We start from the raw sequence: 27,346 nt of genomic DNA on the forward strand, positions 1-27,346 counted from the left end.
TAAATACATGACAGCGGAATGCATTACAATTCTTATTACACATATAGAGCACAATTTTTTATATCTCTGTTTGTATATAAAGTATATTCACACCAATTCATGTCTTCATACATCTATTTTGAATAATAATGTCCATCACATTCCAGCATCATTTCTAACCCCCTGCTTCCTCTCTTCCCCTCCCACCTCTCTGCCCTATCTAGAGTTCCTCTATTCCTCCCAGTTTCCTGCTCCCTACCCCACTATGAATCACCTTATAGCAGAGAAAACATTTGGCATTTGTTTTTTGGGGATTGGCTAACTTTACTTAGCATTATCTTCTCCAATGCCATCTATTTACCTACAAAAGCCATGATTTTATTCTCTTATTGCTGAGTAATATTCCATTGTGTATATATGTCACATTTTTAATCCATTCATTTACTGAAGGGCATCTAGGTTGGTTCCACAGTTTAGCTATTGTGAATTGTGCTGCTATAAACATTATGTGGCTGTGTCCCTGTAATATGCTGTTTTTAATCCCTTTGGGTATAGACCTAGGAGAGGGATAACCAGGTCAAATGGTGGTTCCATTCTCAGTTTTTCAAGGACTCTCTATATTGCTTTCCACATAGGCTGCACCATTTGCAGTCCCACTAGCAGTGTATGAGTGTACCTTTTTTTCCCCACATCCTCACCAACATTTATTGTTGTTTGTCTTCATAATAACTGCCATTCTGACTGGAGTAAGATGATATCTTAGAATGGTTTTGATTTGCATTTCTCTAATTGCTAGAGATGGTGAACATTTTTTGGCACCTTTGTCTAATAAAAGATAATTGTAATTTTGTGGGTTAGTCTCTGTGTCCTCTATTCTGTACCATTGGTCTGTTTTGGTGCCAATACCATGCTGTTTTTGTTACTATTGCTCTGTAGTATAATTTAAGGTCTGGTATAGTGATGACACCTGCTTCATTCTTCCTGCTAAGGATTGCTTTAGCTATTCTGGGTCTCTTATTTTTCCAGATGAATTTTATAACTGCTTTTTCTGTTTCTATGAGGAATGCCATTGGGATTTTAATAGGAATTGCATTAAATCTGTATAGTGCTTTTGGTAGTATGATCATTTTGATAATATTAATTCTGCCTATCCAAGAGCAAGGTAGATCTTTCCATTTTCTAAGGTCTTCTTTGATTTCTTTCTTTAGGGTTCTGTAGTTTTCATTGTATAGATCTTTCACCTCTTTCTTTAAGTTGATTCCCAAGTATTCTTTTTTTTTTTTAGACAGGAATAGGATAGTTTTCCTCATTTTGCTTCCTGATGATTTGTCACTAATATACAGAAATGCCTTGATTTATGGGTGTTGATTTTATATCCTGCTACTTTGCTGGAATTCATTTACTACTCCTAGAAGTTTTCTGGTGGAATTTTGGGATCTTCTAGATATAGATTCATATCATCAGCAAATAGTGCTAATTTAAGTTCTTCTTTTCCTATATGTATCCCTTTAAATTCTTTCATCTAATTGCTCTGGCCAGTGTTTTAAGAACTGTGTTAAATAGAAGTGGTTAAAAAGGGCTTCCTGTCTTGTTCCAGTTTTTAGAGGGAATGCCTTCAATTTTTCTCCATTTAGAATGATGTTGGCCTGGTGCTTAGTGTAGATAGCCTTTACTATGTTGAGATATAGTCTTGTTATCCCTAGTTTTTCTAGTGTTTTGAACTTGAAGGGTGCTGCATTTTGTCAAATGCTTTTTCTGCATTTATTGGGATGATCATATGATTCTTATCTTTAAGTCTATTGATGTGATGAATTATATTTATTGATTTCCGTATGTTGAACAAACCTTGCATCCCTGGGATGAATCCCACTTGATCATGGTGCACGATCTTTTTGATATGTTTCTATTTTGATTTGCCAGAATTTTATTGAGAGTTTTTGTATCTGTGTTCATTAAAGATATTGGTCTAAAGTTTTCTTTCATTGATATGTCTTTGCCTGGTTTTGGAATCAGGGTGATATTGGCCTCATAGAATGAGTTTGGAAGTTCTGCCTCTTTCTCTATTTCCTGAAATAAATTGAAAAGTATTGGTATTAGTTCTTCTTTAAAGGTCTTGTAGAATTCTGCTGTGTATCCATCCAGTCTTGGGCTTTTGTTGGTTGGTAGGCTTCTGAAAATGTCTTCTACTTCATCACTTAATATTGGTCTGTTTAAATTGTGTATATCTTCCTGATTCAGTATGGGCAAATCGTATGACCTAAGAAATTTGTAGATGCCTTAATATCTTCTATTTTATTGGAGTATAAGTTTTCAAAATAATTCCTAATTATCCTCTGTATTTCTGTAGTGTCTGTTGTGATATTACGTTTTTCATCATATATGCTCTCCTTCTCTTCGTTAGAGTAGCTAAGGATCTGTCAATTTTACTTATTTTTTTCAAAGAACCAACTTTTGTTTTGTCAATTTTTTCAATTGTTTCTCTTATTTCAATGTTATTGATTTTAGCTCTAATTTTAATTATTTCTTGCATTCTACTGCTTTTGCTCTTGATTTGTTCTTCTTTTTCTAGGGCTTTGAGATGTAATGTGAGATCATTTATTTGTTGACTTTTTCTTCTTTTAAGGAATGAACTCCATGCAATGAGCTTTTCTCTTAGTACTGCTTTCATAGTGTCCCAGAGATTTCAAAATGTTGTGTCTATGTTCTCATTTACCTCTAAGAATTTTTTAATCTCCTCCTTGATGTATTCTGCAACCCATTATTCATTCAGTAGCATATTGTTTAGTCTTCAGGTGTTAGAGAAATTTTTATTTTTTATTTTGTCATTGATTTCCAATTTCATTCCATTATGATATGGTAAAATGCATGGTAGTATCTGTACTTCTTTGTATTTGCTAAGAGTTGCTTTGTGGCTTATTATATGGTCTATTTTAGAGAAGGATCCATGTGCTGCTGAAAAGAAAGTGTATCCACTTGATGCTGGTTTAAATAGTCTATATATGTTAGTTAAATCTAAGTTATTGATTGTATTATTGAGTTCTATAGTTTATTCAAATTTTGTTTGGAAGATCTATGTGGTGAGAAAGGTGTGTTAAAGTCACTCAAGATTATTGTGTTGTAGTCAGTTTGACTCTTGAACTTGAAAAGAGTTTGTTTAAACATAGCTGCACCATTGTTTGGGGCATATATATTTATGATTATTGTGTCTTGTTGGTGTATGGTTCCCTTGAGCAGTATGTAATGTCCATCTTTATCCCTTTTGATTAACTTTGACTTGAAGTCTACTTTATTTGATATGAAGATGGAAACCTCTGCTTGCTTCCACAACCCATGTGAGTGGTATGATTTTTTCCAACCTTTCACCTTCAGTCTGTGTATGTCTTTTCCTATCAGATGAGTCTCCTGGAGGCAGCATATTGTTGGACATTTTTAATCCAATCTTCTAGCCTATGTCTTTTGTTTGGTGAGTTTAAGCCATTAACATTCAGTATTACTATTGAGACATGGTTTGTATTCCCAGCCATATTTGTTTATTTTTGTTATTTAACTTGACTTGATTTTTTTCTTTGATTAGTTTTTCCTTTAGGGTACTGCTTCCCTCTGCTGACTTTGATTATTGGTTTTCGTTTCCTCTTCATGGAATATTTTTCCAAGGATGTTTTGTAGTGCCAGTTTTCTAACTATAAATTATTTTAACTTTTGTTAATCATGGAAGGTTTTTATTTCATCTTCTGGATATAAGATTCTTGGTTGGCACCCATTTTCTTTCAGAGCTTGATATATGTTGTTCCAGGATCTTCTAGCTTTCAGGGTCTGTGTTGAAAAACCTGCTGTTATCCTAATTGGTTTTCCCTGATATGTAATCTGATTCCTTTCTCTCTTGGCTTTCAAAATTCTCTCCTTATTCTGTATGTTGGGAATTTTTATTATAATGTGCCTTGGTATGGATCTGTTGTGATTTTGTACATTTAGTGTCCTGAAGGCTTCTTGAATTTGGTTTTCCAATTCGTTCTTCATGTTTGGAAAGTTTTCTGATATCGTTTCATTGAATAGATTGTTCATTCCTTTGGTTTGGACCTCTATGCCTTCCTCTATCCCAATAACTCTTAAATTTTGTCTTTTTATGCTATCCCATACTTCTTGAATATTCTGCTCCTAGTTTCTCACCATTATCACTGTTCTTTTCAAGAATTTTTTTTTTGTCCTCATTGTCTGATGTCCTATCTTCTAAGTGGTATACTCTGTTGGTGATGCGTTTATTTGAGCTTTTAATTTGTTTTATTGTTTCTTTTATTTCAAAGATTTCTGTTTAGTTTTTTTTTTTTTTGTAATAACCTCTATCTCCCTGTTGAGGTGATCTTTTGCTGTATTTGTTTATGTAGCTCCTTGTTGAAGTGATCTTTCAATGCCTGTATTTACTCTCTTATATCTTCCTTGAGTTCACAGAACACTTTAACCATGTACATCCTGAACTCCTTCTCTGTTATTTCTTTTGCCATTGCTGCCAATGATTCTAATGATGTGGGGTCTGTGTCTTGATTTGTTTGGGGCATTTTCTTCCCTTGTCTTTTAATGTTACTCCTGTATCTTCCTTTCCAGCTCTGTGTGTCTGGGGTGTTATTGTTTTTACCCTATAGGTTTGTAGTGCTCTTGTAGGGTTCCAAGACCTCTCCTTTGTGAGGAAGGACAATGTTAACAGATCCCAACATCAACAATATACCACCTATGAATAATTTGTTGTTATTAAGATGTTAACAGTTTAGTCTCAATGTACAAATATGTTGGATTCAATTATTATCTAAAATATAATCAGTAGTTTTGTAAAAAGGTTTACAGTTTCTGACGGTGGACAATGAACTGGGGGTGGGGCATAGGGCAATATGCTGCAGAGGTAGGATGTGAGGATATAAGTTAATATATCTTAGGAAGTGTGAAAGAGAAATCTAATGAAGAGGGTTAGTAGCAAGAGCATAGACAGGAAGTAATTTGGGGTAGGCAAGTACATAGGAAGACAGTAGAGTACATCAAACATACCTGTGTATTTAGAAAAATACAGGATATTAAAATAGTAAAATTTAGAGGGGGAAGGAAAAATGAAAGAAGAAAAAGGAAAAGAAAAAGGGCATATACAACACCTCTATCTTGTATTATTCAGATGATTCATTCCTCAAAATTCTATTTCATGCAAAGTTCTTGGTTTCACATATGTTGGGGATGTGAGGGCTGGAGGATAGATGGGTAGAAGAGGAAAAAAAAAAACTCAAAGTATTGTTGCTAGTTTTAGAGATCCGTATCTGTCCTGCTTCCCTTCTCATCCAGTAGGTGGGGTTGTCTGCTGTAAGCTGGTGTCTCTGCCCTCAGGATGGTGGAGGTAACCAGGGTGGGAAGACTGGTCCTGGTTCCTGGTGCAGGGTGCCTGCACCAGGTGCAGGGTGCCCTGCAGGGAGACTGCACCTCACTAGCCTCTTTTTGAGACCACTCATGACTTGAGCACCCAGTACTATCTCCCTATTTTCCCTGAAGATTTTCTAGTTCCTGGTCTCTCTATTAGGCTCCAAACTTTAGCCCTATCTCCCTCTCCCTTATCAGTTCCCAATTGAGGAACCTCTCACAGCTGGTCTCCCGTGGGCAGTGCCCTGGTGGCATGGCACACCTGTGTTGGGCAATTACTGTGTTGGGTTACTGCCACTGGGGAGAGGGGGAGATTGCAAACCTGGTACCTGGCTGCTGGAGATCCATCTGGGTGCTGCCCACCTAATATGGTGAGAATGTTGAGCCAAGATGCAGGCAGTCTGCTTTCAGTGCCCAGGTGTCTGGTGAGGTGGGGGGAGTCAGGAGATGGCAATGTGCAATGGGTAGGTAGCAGCTGAGTGACCTGCGTGGGAGTGGATCGAAGTCTTGGAGATCCACAGATGTGTTGATAGGTGATTCTGCTAAGGCACTCTTGAGATCCTGCTGGAATGCTGAGGCTAGAAGCCCTGCACACACAGGGTCACAGAGCTGGTGACATCTGTGGAGAGCATCTGTCTAGGGGTCTTCTAATACTCTGAGATGCAGTATTCCAACTAAGTGAGATCTTGATCACGGAGCAGCACAGATTGCTGCCTCCCTCTGGCCCTCCAGCTTCCTCCATCCACTAATCTCACCTCTTGAAGATTCCATACCACTACCAAGGGGAACAAGTCTTAACACATGAATCTTTGAGGAAAACCACATTCAAATCATAGCAAGCTCTTTACCAGGTTGAAAGAAATTACCTTATATTCCTAATTTGCTAAGAGTTCTTATAAAAATTTTGTCAAATGCTTCTTCTGCATGTATTATACAATCATATGCTTTTCCTTTATTCTTTTAATGTGATCATTTACCTGATATTATTTTTGGATATTAACTCCACCCTGCATTTTGGAAAAATACTCACTTCTCCATGATATAGTACCATTTTTATATGGCTGAATTTGTTTTGCTGATGTTTTGTTGAGGATTCTTGTGTCATAAGTTCATGAAAAATACTGCTTTGTGATGTTCTTATAATAACTTAATCAGATTTTTTATCATATGACACCATAAAATTTGATGAGAAGTCTTCTCTCCTATTTCTGAAAGAATTTGTGGAAAAATGTAATTTTTTTTCTTATGTGGGGGCCTTTTTCTTTGTGGGAATATTTTTTATTTTGAAGTTAATTTCTCTGTAGGTAAAAGATTCATCATATTTTCTGTTTCTTCCTTAGACAGTTTTGACAAGTTGCATTTTTAAGAAATGTGTGCATTTTGTCTTGCTTTCTCTATCAACTGTTAACAAAAGACTGTTAAACTCTCCAGATATTATATTAATTTTTCTACATTTTTCTTTAGTCTTTTCAGTTTGTGCTACATATATTGTGAAGCTCTGTTTTAGATGCATGAGTATTTATGATTTTTATGTCTATCTGATAATTTAGCTCATCATGATGAAATATTTCTCTTTATCCCTGCTAATAGTCTTTTTATAAATGTAAATTTATTTGATAGTATATAGCCATGACAGTCTTTCACATGAATTGTTTACATGGCATATTTCTTTCCATCCTTTATGTCAACCTGTTTATTATTTTTTTTAAATATGACTCTATGAGCAGTATATGTTTGGATTCTTTTCTCTAGTGTAACAATCTAAATTTAACCTAACTATTAATACTGTTAGATTTAGATATAGTATTTTGCTTTTTGATCACCCTTCATATTAATATACTTTTTTCTTTTTCTTGTTTGGTTTGCCATTTCTCTTTTTCTGTTTCTTTTTGAAAGGGAAAGGGAGGATAATATTTTTCTCAGTTTTCTATTATATTTAATTAGGTATTAAATAAGTTATGTTAGCTTTTTCACTGCTGTGACCAAAAGACCTGACAACAACAATTTTAGAGGAGGAAAAGTTTTATGAGGGGCTCAAGTTTATTTCAGAGGTTTCAGTTCATAGATGGCTAACTCAGTTGCTTTGGGCCTGAGATAAGGCAGAAATATCATGATGGATCTTTAGCATATCATTAAAATAGTAAAATCATGATGGAAACATGTGGAGGGGAAAGCAGGACTAGACATGGAACCAGGAAGTAGAGAGAGAGAGACTTCCTCTCTCACCAGAGTCAAAATATACCCCAAAGACACACCCCCAACCACCCAACCTAGCCACACCCTACCTGTTTACAGTTACCACCCAGTTAATCCCTATCAGGGGATTAATGAACTGATTAGATTAAAGCTCTCATAATTCATGCATTTTACCTCTAAATTTTCTTGTCTTGTCTCACACATGAGCTTTTGGGGAACACCACATATCTAGACCATAAAAAATTTTCTATTACAATCTATTAGCTCTTTAACTACACCTCTTTGCCTTTTTAAAATAATTTCTGTGGAGATTACAAAATGCTTCCCTAACTCTAAAGTCCATATCAAAGTAATATGATATGGACTGTGCCATTTTATGCAGAATGCAAGATCTTTTCTATAAGTACGTTTACCTTCCTATTCTTTGTGATATTATTGTCATATGTATCTTATCATAACTCAGAATATTATGAACCCCACAACACAATATTATCATTTTTTTAAACACTCATATAATTTTTAAAGAAATTAAAATAAGACTAAAAAGACACAGTCTTTTATGTTTATCCACACATGTACTATTTCTGATGCTCTTCATTGCTCTCAATATAGATCCAGATTTCCATCTGGTGTCATTTTCCTTCCACTTGAAAAACATCCTGTTGTTTCTTGTAGCACAGGTGTGCTGACAACAAATCTTTCCTGTTTTCATCTGAAAATATTATTTCTCCTTCCTTTTTGGGGGACATCTTCATAATATGTAGAATTCTGAGATGACAATTTAGTTTGTTTCCTTCCAGCATTCTAAAGATACTACACTATCTTCTGATGTTAACTGTTCTTCCTGTTATCATTCTTCTGTATAATTAATACTTTTCTCTTCTTTCCAGTATTCTTTTATCTTGTTTTAAACCATTTGATTGTTAGATCAATGTTTTTCATCAAAATTGGAAACTATTCTGCATTCCTAATTAGATACTTTTTTTCTATTTTTTTCCTACCCATTTCTCAGAGTCTTCTCTTTAAATAAGTTATGGGTGCTTATTAGACACTTTAACATTGTCTCTAAGATCCCTGGGATTTTGCCAATTTTTCTTCAATTTTTTTCCTATATGTGTTTAAATTAGATAATTTCTATTGTCTCTATCATAAAATTCATTGACCATTTCCATATTCCAATTTTTATATCACTCACCGTAATGTTCAGATCTTGAATTTTTTTCCATCTGGTTCAAATTAGAGTTTCAGCATCTCTGCTGAAACTGCCTGTATGTTCATTCAGTAAGAGCATGTTTTCTTTTATGTCCATCAATGTATGGGCCTTGACTTATGATGGGGTTACATCCTGTTAAACCCGTTATAAATAAAAAATACCTTAAGTCAAAAATACATTTAATATACCTAACCTACCAAACATTATAACTTAGCTTCACTTACCTTCAATATGTTCCGAATACTTACATTAGCCTCTAATTGAGTAAAATCTAATACCAAGTCTGTTTTATAAATGTGTTGAATATCTCATATAATTTATTGAATACTGTACTGAAAGCAAGAAACAGAATAAATTGTATGTGTATGGTTTCACACTATTGAAAAGTTGAAAATTGAATTATCATAAATTAGGAATCATCTTTCTTTATAAAAGCTAATTTTTAAAATATTTTTAAAATTTTTTTTAGTTGTAGATGGACAAATACCTTTATTTTGTTTATTTATTTTTATGTGGTGCTGAGGATCAAACCCAGTGCCCCACAAGTGGAAGGCAAGCTCTCTACCGCTGAGCCATAACCCCAGCCGTATAATAGCTAATTTAAATAAAGTCCTTATATCTAAATTCATAGCTGGGCCATCTTTTGGTTAATTTTAATTAACTAATTATATTCCTTGACTGTAGGTCACATTATCTTTGTTTTCATGTTTGGTAATTGCCGCAGTCTGGCTGGGCACAGAATCACGAGCCACTCAAGCAGGAAAAAAACTTTATTTTTGAAAATGCCGCCAATACCCCTTACACGTCTGGGAAGAAGCTGGTCCACCCACGCAGTGGTGTTCTACTGGAACCCCGGGAACACAAGTTCCTCCCCCGGAATTCCCTCCTACTGTACTTCCCCAACCAATGGGAACTGTCCAGGAGTCCTGTAGCAGGCCAAGGTGAACAGCAGGAGTCCAATATCCATATGAATGCAAATCTTAACATAATCATATCGTCTCAATGGCTAGCTGGTGTCACCTTACAACCTAAAGTGCCATGCATCACATTACTTGGCTGTGGCTCTTAGCAGGTAATTTGTGTTGTATGCTGGATTTTATGGATGATAAATTTGGAGATATAAATTTTATATGATTTTCTGTGTTACAGAGCAAGGGCTTGCCATAAAGCCATGGTAGCCACAAGGGTCCTTAGTTAACATTTCTTGTGATTACACCAGAAAGATTTCAGATAGACCATACATAGTAACAGGCATGAGTTTATTCAAAGAGATAAGACAATGGAAAAGTTGACAATCCTAAGGAAGAAATGGAAAAAGTGGGTTCTTTTAGAGAGGAGAGGGACAGTGTGCCCCTCCTGTCCTCCACTTTTTTTTGGGGGGGGTGGGGGGAGGTCCCTGGGAAGTTTGCAGGGAGTCCTACTCAGGTCCAATCTTGACTTTTGATGAACAGCAGGATTGCATCAGACTTCCAAGGCCCCACTGCATATGGTCTTGCCCAATGCAGGAGCGGGGGATGGGGGATTTTACTATTTTAATGATATGTTAAAGGTCCAAGACAACTCTGGGTCACTTTGACCTGTGCTTGCCAGTTCTAATTGGAACTGGTTCTTACAAATTTTATGGTTGGTGGCTTTACTTTTAATTATCCTGTCTCCCTAAGTTCTGTAATCTGATCTGTGTAAAGGTCATAAAATTATGACCCCCTTCAGGTAACTTGTGTTGTTCTTACTGGAAAGGGAACCTGTGGCCTGCACTTCTCCCGCCGACAACAGGTTGCTTCCTGAGAAATATAGCATATCCTATTGACTTAAGTTAGTCAGGGATGCCTATAAATTTCTTTTTAAAAGAAAACTTGTGGGAGTCAGCATGGTAGGTCCATTTTTTAGAATTATCTCCTTAATGTCATGTTCCCGCTGCTCCTATCTTTCTGTTACCTACCAGTGAGACAGTGGGCAGGAAAGTTACATTCCAGATTCGATCTTCATCATCTAGGGCATGAGGACAGGTATCTCCTTTTTATTTTTTTCCCCTCTCTCCAGAACATGGTATCAGACTTGACCTTCTGGGGCTAGTTCCTGTAATCCTTCAAACATATTACTTTTCTGCATGTTAAACCTCACAACAGTTTACATTTTGTTGTTGTTGTTGTTGTTGTTGTTGTTGTTAATTGATGCACAAGAATAAAAACATAAGGAGAGGTGCTATACGGTCTGATGTTATGTGAAGATCACTGGTTTTCTGGGTTCTGTAAATCTGGAGAAAGATGATTTAATAGTTAACATCTTACTCCGATGTGGCTTTTCTTTAGAATTACAATGCTAGGTAAAGGGATGGAAGCAAAAGTAACTGTTAGGGTGTTGTCACTGTAATAGAACCTCCCTATAAGTAAAACCACGGACCCGTGGAAGCTTTGCTTGAGAATCCTACTTAACATTCAAAGAAGAAATAATGACACAAGCTCACTCAAAGACTGGAGCAGGATTTATCAACCTTGGTACTCTTGTCTTTTGATCAGATAATCCTTTGTTGGTGGTGGTGAAGAGGGCTGTCCTGTACATTGTAGCATGTTTAGCAGAATCCTTGGCCTCTATTCATTAGATACCAGTAGCAACCTCAATTATGACCAAAGCCTCTCCAGAAATTGCCAAATTCCCTCTGTGTGGCAAAATTCTGTTCTACAGGATTTGAGAACCACTTGAACTGGAGGAAGAAGAAACTTTGCTACTCTAGAAGAATACATTGAAGAGTTTAGGCTAACTAGTTTCAGGCATGTAAAGTTATGGAATCAATACAGGATTAATACTTACATTAACATAGATGAATAGATAAATGAAAAAGACCCCAGAAACAGACACCCACACTCGTATGCTCAGCTGTTTTTTGGTTGTTTTTGATGCCAAGCAATTCAGAAGAAAACCTTTTAAACAAATAATACTGGGTATAAATGGAAGTGGTAGAGCTTGATCCCTACCTCATATTATAGCCAAAAATTAATTTGATCTTGGAAGTGTTAGGACTTGAGCAGTGGGAGGAGGGCATCTGCAGAATAGAGCAACTTAGCATAAAATATCAGAGCATTTGTAGGATGGAGGTGGCTTCCCTTCTTGGGGCTATACTGGTGTTAGATGTTGGCATATAAGTGGAATGAGGAGGAGTGGAATGTGGAGGTTGGCCCTGCATGAGGTCCTATTACTGAGAGGTGTAAGGAGGGCTTTCTCATACAAGGTTAGCCTAATCCAGGATGGGTGAGGGTAGTTTTGTAGGGTAAGAATAATTTTTTCTTCAAGTGCCATAAGTTCATAGTTGAAACTGGCCATTGTAACAAACAAACTGACAAGAGAAAAACAAACATATATAAATATTTGGCATGCATATTTCATATATGCAAAGGATACACCCTGAGAATCAGTTGTTCTAAGGGGTGGTTTAAAATTCAAAAATCAGTAATTAGAGAAATGACAAGACAAAGGAAAAGGACTTTCAGTCTCTTAAGGTCCACAAATTGGCAGAAGGTAAATAAAGATTAATCATTAAAGCTTGTTAATATAGATTCCTGGTGTGTCATCTTTAAGTGATAATGGCTAAAGCTGTCTTTGGTGGTCAATCTTTATCTTCCCTTGGGTAGAGAAGTGGGGTATCATTTGTCTTTATCAATCTAAGGCCTGTTTTAGGTAAATGGAGGCCAGAGAGCTTTTCTGTATTTTTTTTCTTTTAATTGTCCTGAGCTCAATAATCCTTCATATTTGGTGTGACATTTTCATACAGAGGTGCATTGAACCTTCTGACAGTCCTCCCAGTTCTTATTCTTGACTAGAGATTACCTCTTTTCTAGGCAGTTTAAGCATCTTATTACTTAGACTTACTTTTTGAGTAGCTGCCTCTATGTGTCTCTCAGTCTTCTTTTTCTTAACTTTAATTTTCACATTGTTACAGGCATGAGGAAGATAACTCGAAATGTCATGAGTCTGTGGTGAACTTCAATTAGAAGGAACAGGCTAGTGGAATAGTGAGGGCTAACACATCAGAATATTCCTAAAATTTTTATTCCTAAAAAATAAAATGTTTTAAGAAGAAATGTTAATGTTGGGAACACAGTTTATTAATGAGAGAAAAAAAAAAACCTGATGTTATGTGAAGATCACTGGTTTTCTGGGTTCTGTAAATCTAGAGAAAGAATGCATGTGTTATGTTTACTAAAATATCTTTTACTCTATATTCAACTTGTTAACTTTATGATGAAATTACGGAAGTGTTATGGTGCTGGGGCCTTCTGAGAAACTGAAGCAATGCAAAGATCCCCCCTACAACTCCCAATTTTTGTGACCAAGTCAGAAAGATTTCAGACATGTCACTCAGAGTAACAGGAATGAGTTTATTGAACGAATAGCAAAAGGGAAAGGGGACCCTCTCAAAGGAAAAAATGGGTCCTCTCAAGAGAGGAGAGGGACAATGTGCCTCTCCTGTACTACAGTTTTACTGGGGGTCCCAGAGACATTTCCAGAGAGTCCCCCAGGTCCACCTCTTGACTTTTGACTGACAGCAGGCTGACATAAGACTTTCATATCCCCACTGTTATGGCAACTGTAGGTCACCTGGGCCCATACTGACCTGTTCTAATTGGATTCTCAATCAAACATTCTTATAGATTTTATGATTAGGAGGAACTATCCTTATCTCCCAGAGTTTCAAGATCTAATCACAAAAATCTCCTGAGTTCCTCCCATGGATATTGTCTTGGGGCCTGCATTTCTCCTGCAGTTAACAGGTAGTTTGCTGAGGAATGTAGAATATCCTGTCCACTGAGGCCAGGCAGGGCTGCAAGTAAATTGCTTCTTGGGAAAAAAAAAAAAAAAAAGCATGTGTGGGTCAGCACAGTGGGCCCATTTTATACAATTATTCTTTTAATCTTGTGTTCCCACCACCATCCTCATCTGTCTAATCCCTAACAGAAGGATAGACCCAGGTGTTCTGCAAGCACTATTGCACTACTCCTTACATACCCTGGGTCCATCATAAATATTGAGGCACACTGGTGATATTTTGATTTTTAATGATCATATTTTAGTACTTAGGAAACATTTTAGATACATAAGTCTTGTTTTACCATACCTTTTATCCTATAAATATTTCAGTTCTTAGTCATACTCTTTTTTTTTGCTAACTTATTTATTTATTTTTATTTCTTACATACATGACAATAGTGGAATGCATTACAATCATAATTATCCATTCATAGCACAATTTTTGTAACTATGTATATAAAGTATGTTCACACCAAATTATGCCATTATTCATGACCTCTTATTTTTTTTCATTACAATTCTTAATCATACTCTTTATTAGCAGCTTCATGGGTCTGAGTCTCATTTCTCCAACTCCATATGTAAACATTTTGAGGATAAAGACCATTTCTCTCTAAAATTATGATGGAAGGACACAAAAATAGACCTTTAGGAAATTATTCAAATTAAAGGTCAATAAAAATAATAAGAAAAAGCAAATTCTTACTTCCATGAATTGCATTTTGACTCATGCTGGATTTGAATATCCTTGTGTGATCTGTATCCCCTTCTGTGTTCTCTACAGTTCATTCATGTTTGCTCTTTCAGTTTGTTAAAGTCAAAATGTGATGGATGGCTGTCTGGAACCTCATTGTCCTTTAAAAAGTACCACCATTCCCCAAGCAGTGGAGAGAATAGGAGGGAGAAGAAGACAGTTGGGTTTCAGTCGCATGTAGAAGATGATGCCGAGTGGACAAGTCCAAAAAAAGATACATGTAGACCCCAAAGAGGTAAGTTTACATCTGTAGTAGCAAAATGAGAAGCTGCTGGGGCAGGGTGTTGCTGGTGGCTGCTAATCAGTGAACACCAAATGATTTCCTAAAATGCTGAGCATGAGTTAACGTTACAAACTGACATGGCGCTTATGGGCCATAGTGGTACAGCTACTAGATTAGTGAACTTCATCTGTATTTTTCTTAAAATACTTGTATGAGAAACACTGTCTAGTTTCTCATACTTTCAGTTTGTAAGCATAAACTATAAGAATTAAGCATCAAGTATTATCATAAAAACGATGTTTAAAGTTAGTAAAGAGGACAAATTGTACACAAATCTCTCCTGTCATAGAAAACCCTAACAACAGTTAGTCTTTAGTTTTCTGGAAACAAAGAAAGTACGGAAGTCATCAGCAGCTCCACTTTGTGGCTAAAACAGAACTTCAAAGTCTAAATTCGGATATTGCCTAGCAGTCTTTCAAATGCTAGTAATGCTTCCTATTATATATGTGGTAGATTTTCTTGTTGTCGTTGTTGTTTTGTTTTTGGTTTTGAGGTTTTGGTACTGATGATTAAACCCCGGGGGCACTTTTACCACAGAGCTACATCCCCAGTTCTTTTGATTTTTTATCTTGAGACAAGGTCTCACTAAATTGCTTCAAGCCTCCCTGAGGCTGGCCTCCAACTTGTGATCCTCCTGCCTCAGCCTCCCAAGTTGCTGGGATTACAGACATGCACTACCACATGCTTTATGTGTAGATTTTGAAAACAAATCAGTTATAAATAAACGTGAAATGTTAAGTGAAGGGAATTTAATTGTGTTTCCCAGTTTTTCCTAGAGTAGCTCTTGGCTTAATCTATCCTGAAAGCCTTAAAGGAAGAACTTAGAAAGTGAATGAACCTCACTGTACAGAAAAGATGTACAAGAAACAAAGGGCCAAGTGGTCTCCAAACCCCTTTCTGTTCACACCTTTTTAATACATCTCTTTTTCTGCTCAAAACTGCTAACCCTGATTTCCTTCTTATATACTCCCTTTTTTCACCAGGCAACACTTTTCTACCTCTACGGTTGAGCAGTCAGTTTTTCATAATGTCTCTAGCCACTCTCATATTTATTTATTTGAGAATCACCATGCTTCCTGAGAGGACCTTGCATGTGTACCTCTCCCTACCTTTTCTCACCTGCTGCCTGCTTTGTCAAATTTTGTTTGTTTTTTTAACTATGATTAACCTACAGATTGTTTAATCCCCTCCCAGGTAATTGACAGATACTAATTAATCTAAACTTCAAAAGGAAAACTATCCACCATTTGAAAAAAAAAAAGTACATTTTGTTTGACATAAAGCAAATGCTCTGCAAGACTTCCATTTCTTTTGAAAAATGCCGAAGCTTCTTTTTAGACTTTGCTACCAAAACTGAGCAGACTTACTACATGAGATAGAATCTTCTTTACTTTCTCTTGCATTAATCTTTCAGAGATGGAAAACTCTTACTTCAGCTTTCTCTATTCTTAGCCATTGCACTTTGGTCAGTGGAGAACTAGTCAGAATTGGTCTGGTGGTTATACCACGAGGCTTAACATAGTCTTCTGTTAACTTGTCAACAAATTCATGTTGTGTGTCAGCACTAAAATAAAATGGCAAAATGAGAAAAATATAGTGTAATAGCAAAGGGACAAATAACTTGTGTTATTGGTTAAGACCACAGCAACATTAGAAAGCAGCAATTGAAAAGGCACTTTGAGAAAGGTATCATCAGGCCAGCCCTTGTATGGTGGAGGTTAATCTGTCCTGGGCCCAGCTACAGAAGATGGAAGCCTGGAAAGGGCTTGTGTCCAAAAAAAATCAATTTCTAATTTGAAACAAAATCATTTTTGACTAACAGAAGTTCAGAACCCATTACTTTTTGCTGTATAGTCTGCTGACATTTCAGCACTTTCTGTTGTGTACAATGAATCCTAATAGTCATTTTATAATGTTGCTATACCAATCAATTTAACAAAGAGAAAGCTGTTACAATTCTGCAAAGTTTTCAGGAACAGTTTTCACTCATTCACTCACTGTTTTATTTTTTCCATAGGTTTGTATTTTTTTTCTTTTTTATTTTTGATGAAAGGGAAGTTGTAGTATGGCAGTGGAAAAAAATACATAGAAAACTTTTTCATCTTTTGAAGAGTTCTTATTTTAAAGTATTCACAGAAACTATTAACTGTTTTCTGCTCATGCAAAAGACTGTCATATATTTTTCCATCCTTTAATTAGTGAAAGTATGATTTTGTAAAGTCTGATTTAATTAAAGGAGCTAACACTGACCCCTTGAGCTATTCTGCCCATTGTAGAGCAGGTATATGCAGAGGATGGTAAGGGCAAAGTTATTGTGTTGGCATTTGCTGTGGCACCCAACCAAATGGGAAGCGCAACTTTCCAAGGAATATTACAGCGGGTTTGGATGCCTTGTTTATCATAAGGCCAGTGACCTAGCACTAATTGCCTAAGTTACACTGCTTGGTTGGGCACCTCCTTAATTGCTTTCCCCTCTTTATTGTATCTGAATTTTTTAATATACAGTTCTTCTGTTTGATATCCTTTGTTTCTTTTGTTATTGTCCTTTCATCACTAAATACAGCATAGGACATTTACTGCAGGACCATTAATCTTTATTACCAGTCTCTTACTCCTTTACCTCTCCAGTCCTCCTCACCCTTCTGCCAACTTTATATGCAAAACTTTATACGAGAAACTAGACTCTTGAAACAACCTTGTGACACAAAAATATGTAAAGTATTATTAGAATTACACTGAAAATATAAACTTTTTCATTTGTCAATACTTGGAATGTTCTTGGCACTGCCCTTTGCTGTAAAGCTTCGCCAAGAACCCCCTTGTACATTTAGAGCCATCCTTCTGTTTGCTTTTCTTTCATGGATCTCTAAAGTCCCCTAAAACTTTAAGAGAAACTGATCCTAGAGTAATTTGGATTTAGCTGCTGGTATTGACTATGGCCTTCATTTTGTCTTTGGGGTTTTTTAAGTTATATAATCTTATACAGTGCTGTCACTGGTTAAGGTCCACTGTGTGGCTCCAAAACACATTTTTATTTTTACTGGAAGAGTATTATTGTAGACTTGACCAGAATGAGGACTAATCTCAGAATCTCTTAGTGGTTCTTCTAAATGAGCTTGTGCTTGCAATGATGTGAGTGCTTTTCATGGCCCATGATTTATACAAGTGACTTGATAGATTTATACAAGTGACTTGATAAAAGAAATAAGAAAGTTGGGGTATCCAAAGCACAGAAACCATGTCCATCTTGCCTGTAAGAAGCATTCATTTATATTTCCTTTTTTATTGCCACCATTGTTTTTATTATATATTTAATCACAAGAAAAAGTACCAAAAGATAATACTTTCGATTCCCAGAGGTGTGAGATAAAAGATATGCTAAATATTGATGCCTTTATCAGCAGCACACAGAAGACAAGTATGCTTGAAGGCTATGAATAAACCCAGACGTGTAGAATACATTATCCTGCTCAGTTCACTGAAAAAAAAGAATTTCAAATGTAACAGGCTATCTTTAAGAGTTGAAGTTGCTATAGTGAAGTTAATTGTCACTTAAACCAGAGCATCTATATTTCTCATCCTCTACAATGGAAAGAATATCTGAAAATACTGTATAACTTACCTACATGTTATATATGTTTTATATCTTCTCTCACTAGAAAATAAACCCCATATATTTACTATTGTTTCCCCCCCATCGCCTAGAACATTGCTTCACACATGGTAGGTGCTCATTATATATTTGTTGAATGAATTAACATAACATTACATATATTGATTTTTCTTTCTATGCCCTTATTCCATTTTCCCCAAATAAGGACCTAATCAGTTAGACCTTTTGACCTCAGTGCCTGCAGTGATTTAGTGATTTAAGCAAAATATATGTTTATCCCTTCAAAGTCCTTATGGTGATTGATTGCTAATGTCAAAAAAAAAAAAAAGCAGTAGAGTGGAATCTTAAGGACAGCACTGCCTTAGGAATCAAGAAAACTGTGGGGATTTTTTTTCCATTTCCTTTTATTCTAATTTAGGCTTAATTTGTGTATAATAAAACTGCACAGGCCTTAGATGTACAATCTGATAAATCTGGCAATTGTTTACAACCATGTAACCAACAATTAAAATGTAGTGCTCTTCCATTATCACTTAAAGTTCCCTCATGCTCCTTACTGGTCAGTGTGTCCCCTGCTCCATGCCTCTCTCCTTGGTTGCAGATAGCTGTCATTTTAATGTGACCTCACGTGGCCTTTTCTTCGTGTATATGTTCCTGGTATTTCTCCCTCTTCCTGTAAGGACACCAGTTCACCAGTCATGCTTGGTTAGGGCCCACCCATAAGACTTCATTTACCTAATTACCTCTTTGAAGTCCCTACATACAAAAATAACCATATTCTAAGGAGGACTGGATGTTAGGACTTAACATGAACTGGTATCAGGAGGCGGCAGGATCATAATTCAGTTCAAAACAACTATTTTCTTTCCAATATTTATGCCTTTTATTTCTCTTTCTCATCTAATTAGATTGCCTGGGGTTTCATTACAATGTAGGGTAAAATGGTAAAGGTAGCAGAATACAACAGTTACTAATATGTCATTATGTAAAATTGTGGATGTGTAACCGAGGTGATTCTGCAATCTGCATTTGGGGTAAAATTGGGAGTTCATAACCCACTTCAATCCAATGTATGAAATATGATATGTCAAGAGCTTTGTAATGTTGTGAACAACCAATAAAAAAAAAGACATGAATGGTGTGACTATAGTTTATGTACAATCAAAGATATGAAAAATTGTGTTCTATATGTGTAATATGAATTATAATGCATTCTGCTGTCACATGTAACAAATTAGAATAAAAAATAAATTAATTAATTTTTTTTAAAAGAAAAAAAGCCAGATGAGCACACTGCTGTCACCTGGAGTAATATAACAATATTGAGGCAAACAGGAAATGCACCAAAACCCCAAAAGCTAGATAGCTTCAATGAAATATACAACATAACCAAACTGACTCCACAGTAAATATAAAATCTGAATAGGTCTATAACAATAGAGAAGAATTAATCAGTAATCAAAAACCCTTCAACAAAAGACAAGCCCAGGACCAGATAGATTCACTAGTGAATTCTGTAAAAAAAAAATTAACACAAAATTTTCCCAGACTCTTGCATAAAACAGAAGAAAGAATAAATCTTAATTTATTTAAGAGGCACTGATACCAAGGCCAAGCAAATATTCAACAAGGTAACTATAGACCAGTATCACTTATAAATATGAGTGAAAATATCCTCAAGAAAATAGAAGCAAGCTTAATGCAGCAGCGAGTTAAAAGGATTATGCATCATGACCACGAGAGATTTAGCTAAAGAATTCAAAGGTGGTTCAACATTCAAAAGCAGTGTAATTGATTACTGGAGAAAAGGGATAACCACACAATCACCTCAATTGACATAGAAAAAGCATTTAACAAAATATAACATTCTTTTGTGGAAAAAAATGATGAGTAAAGCAAGAATAGAAGAGACTTTCCTCAACATGACAAGGAGCCTATATATAAAACCTATAGCTAGATCATACTCAGTTGTGAAAGACTGAAATTCCCCCACTAAGTTTAGGAATAGGACAAGTGTTCTCACTTTTGCCTCTTCTATTCAACATGTACTGGAAGTTCTAGCCAAAGCAAAAGACAAGAAAAAGAAATAAAACACATCCAAACTGGAAAGAAAGAAGTTAAACTATCTTAGTAGATCACATGATTATATGTAAGAATATAGAAAATCCTAGCAAATGCACAAAAAACCTGAGAGCACTAATAAATGAATTCATCAAGTTTTCTGGATAGAATTCAATACACATGCGCACACAAACACAACCAAAAAAAAAAAACATTGTATTTCCATATATTAATAACGAACAATCTGAAAATAAACTGAAGGAAACAATTTTTTATAATAGCATCAAAACAGTAAAATATCTAGGAAATAAATTTAAGCAAGGATGCAAGATTCACACACTGAAAAGTACAGACATTGCTGAAAGAAATTAAAGACCTAATTAAAAGGAAAGAAATTCTGTATTCTTGAATTTGAAGGCTCCCTGTTGTTAAGATGGCAATACTCCTCAAAGCAACCTACAGATTCAATTCCTATCAAAACACTAGCAATATTTTTTGTAGAAAAGGGAAACCTGATCCTAAAATCCATACAAAACTGCAAGGGTCTCTAAATAACCAACACAATCTTGAAAGAGAAAGTTACAGGACTTACACTTTCTGACTTCAAAACTTATTATAAAGCTACTAACATCAAAATAATGTGGTACTAGCATAAAGAGAGATTTATAGATCAATAGAATAGAATTGAGCAGAAATACCAGCAATGGCTGGCTGCTATTCAGTGTATAAATTCATATAACTCATTTGGAAAACAAATTTGGCACTGCTTATTAAAGATAAAGAATAAATATCTTACATCCAGTAATTTTATTCCCAGGTTTTTATAATAGAATCTTATACACAAAATGATTTGCTTACAGATATATTCATAGCAGCTATATTCACTTAGGGCAATCTAAGCTATGGTAACAAAAAATCAGTTCTTAAAGAACAAAAATTTTCTTCTCTTCTAACAGTTCCAGCTTGGGGATAGACTGATAGCACCTCAAAGAATGATGGCTCAGCCACTTCTGGTGCCTTCCAAGATCACCTTGGGCATTGCTGTAACACAGCGGTTAGCCAACTGGACCATGAGCCAAATCTGGCCTGCTAACTATTATAAAGTTTTATTGGAACACAGCTGTGCCCATTTGTTTATGTATGGTCTGTAGCTGCTTTTGTGCTACAATAGCAGAGTTCAATAGTTGTGACAATGGCCATATGGCCTACAAATTCTAATGTATTTACTATCTGACCCTTTATGGGGAAAATATTTGTTGACCCTGCTATATAGTAGATGAGCAAGGAGGGAGAACAGTATGAAAGTGTACACATGGAAGGTTTTTATAGGACAGCCCCAAAGTGGCACATATAACATCCACTGGTTTTCTACCTGACCACACACAATGACAAAGAGGACTGGGAAATATAATCTAGCTGTGTACCCAGGATGAAGGAAAAAGTGCATATTTGTGGATAACTGGTAGCTTCTGTCACAGCAACATTCTTCATAATAGTCACAAACCAGAATTACTTAAAACATCCATCAATAGCAGCATAGATGTTTAAAAAGTCAGCAGTACATACAATGGAGTAGTATATAGCAAATAAAACAAGCTCCAGCTACATAAACCATCAACATAAGTAAACATTTCAGACAATATTAAGCAAAAGAACTCTCAAAATAATGTTTAAAATATTTCTGTTTTTATTAAGTCCAAAAGTAGCAAAACTAATCCATGGTTTTTGCCAAATCAATAGTATTAAAACTATAAAAGGATAAATGGAATAATTATGAGAACAGTGGCTGACTCCTGGAGACAAGAGGAAGTGTGACCAGGAACACTGGCAGTGCTGATCTGGGGAGGGTTTACTCTGGAATTTTCTTTATAATTTATGCTTTAAACTAAACTGAATATGTAATGTGGCTTAGCTGTTTTTAGGATGCAGAATAAAACAAAGAAACCAGAAACAAGAGATTTCTAAGCATTGAGCCTCAAAAAAAAATTTGTCTTATCATGTGATGTTGATTGATGGAGGAGCAAACAGACTCAGCTACATAAAAATAGGACATGAACCATTGTGTCCAAGTGCATCTGTGTATGCAAAAAAAATTGTGCATATTTATTTACATGAATACTAATGTAGTCTCATGTATTTGTTATATATGTATTTATACATGATTTGATTAGCCTAATGGATAATATTCTTCCTGTACTTTTGTTTTTAAAAAGTTTATATTGTCCTTGTATGTATGCACATGTGTGAATATATAGTTCCATGAATATGCACACTATGTAATTTGTGATATACTTATTAAAAAATAGAGCTTAGAAATTTAAGAATAAGAAATAGTTACACTTGACCTATAACTAGCAGTAAACATCCTCAACCTTTTGGAAGTTCCATATGCTTTCAGAATTTGATGAAAGCTATGGTCCCTTTCCACAGAAAAAAATGAATGAACACATATATACAGATTGGTGTACCTACAGTTATGAGGTATTCACACATTCCTGAAATATATCCATATATTGTAAAAGTCCCTAGCCTCTCATTCAGATTTTCTTCTTAGATTGTCCCCATCAAATGTCAGTTGTCTCAACCAATTTTTGAAATATCAGAACAGAAAAAGGTAAGACTAATGTTCACATCTTCTGTGGTAGTGACTGGAAGATATTTAGATTCTATCACTAACAGACATTTCTTCTTTCCTCTTATCACAAATCCTTCAGTTGTTTTCACTATTATTTGCCTGTCTTAATTTCTCCTGTATCACCCAGGATTCTGCCCAGATGGTGGGAGTCGTGAACTTCTTTATCTGCCTCGTACTGTCTGTTGTACTCTGTTCTAAAATCTTCTGCAAGACTATTCTATCCAGAGACCAGTTTGGATGTTTTTCTTGGATTTTTTCTTGGATGTTTTTGTTTTATTTTTGAGGCCATCTAACCTAATAGTTAGAAATCTGTAATAGAGAGCCAAACAGACCTGATTGCATTTAAAATTCAGCTTTATCTTTACTAGCTGTGTGTGTTGGACATGCTGTTTGACCTTTGCAGTTTCTATTTTCTTGTCTGTAAGATGAGGACAATAATATAATTTAAAGACTGTTACAAGGATTAATGATAATACATTTAAAATCATTAGCAAGATATAAGGACATAGTGATGTTTAATAAATACTTCCTGAATTGATTAAATATTTATCTTTGAGGTTTTTAATTTATTACTTTTGCTAATTATAAGTCTCTCTGCTTCAAATTCCATGCTCCTTATTCCTTCCCATTAAGATTCTACCTTCTGCATCAAAACTTCCCTAATCCTATAGATTTGATCTCTTCCACTTCTTAATTCCTGAAACTTTTCATATAATTTTTATAGCAGCATAGTGTAATGGTGAGAACTCTCCAACCAGATTGCCTGGTTATGGATTCCAACTCCATCACTTAATAGCTTTGTGACCTTGGGCAAGTCACGTAAATCCTCTTTTATTTTTCCTTTTCTGTAAGTTTGATATAAAAATATTATAATATATAAAATAGCAGAATTTTTATGCAGATGCAAATGATTTATAGACAATATAAAACTATAGAGAGAGCTGGAGGAGGTAAGAACAGACCCAGGCAGAGAGTAAGTATTGACAGCAAATGGGTATATGGAGCTTTTTTGAAGGAGAAAATATTCCAAAACTACTGTAAAATTAAGTATCTTGAAAAGAAATTTTTAAAACTGACTTATGGCTCTGCTTTTACAGATATATAAATTTACTACTATTTATCAAACTATTCAATTAAAATTGGTAAAGTTTATGGTATTCAAATTATACCCCAATGAATCTGTTGAAAAGACGGATGGACAGACAGATGGATGGATGGATGGAAGGGGGAGAGAGAGAGAGAGAGAGAGAGAGAGAGAGAGAGAGAGAGAGAGAGAGAGAGAGAGAGAGAGAGAGAGAATAGTATATGTCTGGCTCATCCTCCAAGCACTCTGTTTTAGCTATTCTTACTACCCTATACTACCTTAGGTTATCTATGTTTGTCTCATTTCCTTAGTCTCACACCTTCTTTCCCCTCCACATAAACAAAGCCTGAGCTTAATCCTGGCACTGGTCCTTGCCTATCATAGGTACTCAGTAGATATTTACTGACTGAATGCACTCTATGGACTAGTGTACATTATGTCTAATATGAATAGGTGCTGGATTGGGTGAAGGATCCTGAGGTTTGTGTATGCAAAGAGGACTGAATTATACATTTAGACAGATGGTCTTTTACATCCCCATAATAGAGAATATTTGGTTGTTAAGTGTATGACTTTTGAATACCAAGGATAATAATCATCATTTTAATGATAATCTCTACTAATGTAAGACTCTGTCCTGCTCCAGGCCTGATTTTCTCTGGTCACACCTAAACTATTGCCTTTCTTATAGTTAGTATACTCTGCTTTTGGCATTTAAGGTCTTGAATTCCCAACACTCCCAAACCATCTTCATTACTCACTCTTTCCTCAAAGAATGAGGGGATCTTCCCAAATAACTTGTTTTAAATTTGTTCTTTTACATGACAGTAGAGCACATTTTAGCATACACAGAGTATAACTATTTCTAATTAGAATCCTCTTCTGGTGGTTGTACATGATGTGGCGTTTTCCTGGTCATGTATTCACATATAAGGATAGGAAAATTATTTCAAATTAATTCTATTGTCCTTTCTATTCCCCCCCCTTCCCTTCATTCCTCTTTGTCTAATCCAATGAACTTCTGTTTTTCACCTCCCCACCCTCCCTTATTGTGGTTTAACATCCATATATCAGAGAGAATATTCAGCTTTTGGATTTCGGGGACTGACTTATTTTACTTAGCATGATATTCTCCAGTTCTATCCAAATAACTTCTTAATTCATTCTGGGAAAGTTTCCCAGGAACCAGAAGAAAATTGTGAATGGGATTCTTGTAGTCTTCCAAGATAAAGACAGAGATATTTTGTGTTGTTTGGAAAATAATAAATAGAAAATAAAATAAAAACAAAAAAATCTTTCTGTTAATATCATCTTTTCATTTAGCACTCCAAAAGAGAAAAGTAATTATCAACTGAACATTGTTTGTTAGAAAGAAACAGGAACCAAATCAGCCATTATTTTGGGAAGATAAACTGTTGCTTAGGAATCTGCCTGAGGCCCAGAGTGAATAGTTAATTGAGCATCTCTTTTAATTAGAACATGTTGTAGCCCAATTTGGAGTTCTTTAAAAAAACTTCCAAGATTTAGGTTTACCTTGAAAGCTTCTGAAGAGGATTATTATAAGTTGGAGCGTTAGGAGGTACAGAGTATTGGAATTTTCTGTTCTGGCAAAGAGAAGAAAGATTCTTTCTTATGATAGTCAAAGAGCACAATATAAAAACAACCTACCTTCTTGGACATTTTCACAGTAAACCCAAATCTGTAGGAATATGATAGGCAATCAGGTGTAATAACAAAACCTCTAGTTAATCTATTATTACAGAAGTTGTATAGTTTTTAAAAATGCATCAATTAAAAATGTGGAAAGAATAACAAGCAAAAAATGGCATTGTGGATCTGTGATGTTTACAAAAACAAAATAACTTGAGGTTTTTTTATCTGCATTGTTCCATTTTGGGGATTAGGGGGATATCCTGGTCTTTGAAGCTTGGAAATATCTATAATATCCGATCTATTACTCAGAATGGACTTATTTTCATTTCTTTTTATTGAATGTTCAATTATTTCCTTTTTTTGTTCATACAGGGACAATTATAGGAATTAGAAAAGACGCTTCCACATCTCCTATACAAACAGGAAGCCAAAAGGAGCTTGTAGCCACAGCCCCATCATCATACCAACACAACGCCTCCCGGTAAGCTTCAGGGATTCTTTGACTTAACATTCTCCATATGAGAGCATCTTCTTAGATTTTTTTTAAAATAGTGATTGGAAAAATCTTGACAGTTCTTAGTGGCTCTTACTCAATAGAGAAATCCTTATGTTAAAGAATATGGAATTGGCCATGTTAAGCCACATGGAATTCTTTTCTCTGTACATGCACTTTCTTAATTAATCATGGCAATTAGCAAGAATTTTTAAAGTTACCCAAATTAATCCTCTCCTTCATCAGAAAATCGGCTTAGCAGTAGATCCTTTCCAGTTTATCATGGGATAGTTATACATTGGAACTATAACTAACTGAATTAATTTGGAAAATTATAGTGGCTTTTGTATTAATTAAAAGTATATCATTGTTACTTGTACTATTAGGAGGGTTATCATTTGATCAGCCATTTCTAGGGTCATGGAAAGAAATACATTATTTTAAATTTATCATATCTAATAATCCAACTCCCATTTACATTGAAATCTCACTATATAAACATCAGTACCAGAAGGATTTGGCTTATGTTTCCTTGGGGATCTGATTGGTTTTGAGTTCTTATGTTCTTAACATTTTATTAGATGAATATTAAGTTTAAGACTTAATTTGTAGTTAATTCACAGTCCATTGGAATTTCAAAGTAAAAATGCTTAAATTATTGGTCTCAAGGCCAATGATTTCAAAAGTGTACTGTAAAATTTATTATTTTGGTTTTTGGTTATTTCTGAAGAGAGAGAAGCATTAACTCTTTCTCCTCTAGAGGGTTGTGTTCTAGACTCATTCAGTGGAAATACTATTCCACAAAAGCCAAACCTAGGCATCCTTAAAAACCAAGTGGTTCATATTTTTGTGCCTTTAATTCTGGGGCCAGAAGAGTAAGCATCATAAAGAAATTTTGAGAAATGACTCTAACACACAGGATAATTATAATAGTTGCTATTTTAACTATGTGCCCAGCACTTTACCAAGACCCTTAATGTATTATCTAATTGAATCTTCACAATCTTCTGAGATGGTACTATTATTATCCCCATTTTAAAAATTAGAAAACTGAGAATAAGAGAGATTGAGTGACTTGTCTAAGTTTACATATCCAATAAAAGGACATGCAGAGCCAGCATTTCAGACTCCAGATTTGTAATCTTAAATATTTTTGTGACAGCTGGCAATGACAATTTCCCATTGTGG

The 27,346-nt window shown here is 35.3% G+C and overlaps 1 protein-coding gene across 7 annotated transcripts in view; it reads left to right on the plus strand.

Annotated features, from left to right (window-relative positions):
* The window catches only part of KIAA1328, a gene marked incomplete at its 5' end in the record, with an annotated part of 283,630 nt that overhangs the window by 207,822 nt on the left and 48,462 nt on the right, over window positions 1-27,346 (plus strand). For all 7 annotated transcript variants that reach the window (XM_081262751.1, XM_081262752.1, XM_081262755.1 and 4 more), the window contains 2 exons: window positions 14,390-14,571; window positions 26,038-26,146. In XM_081262751.1, the coding sequence (XP_081118877.1) occupies window positions 14,390-14,571; window positions 26,038-26,146 (291 nt within the window). The remainder of the gene's footprint in view (window positions 1-14,389; window positions 14,572-26,037; window positions 26,147-27,346) is intronic.

This window comes from Spermophilus citellus (genome assembly GCF_964194105.1).
Source record: "Spermophilus citellus genome assembly, chromosome: 12".
Classification (NCBI taxonomy): domain Eukaryota; kingdom Metazoa; phylum Chordata; class Mammalia; order Rodentia; family Sciuridae; genus Spermophilus; species Spermophilus citellus.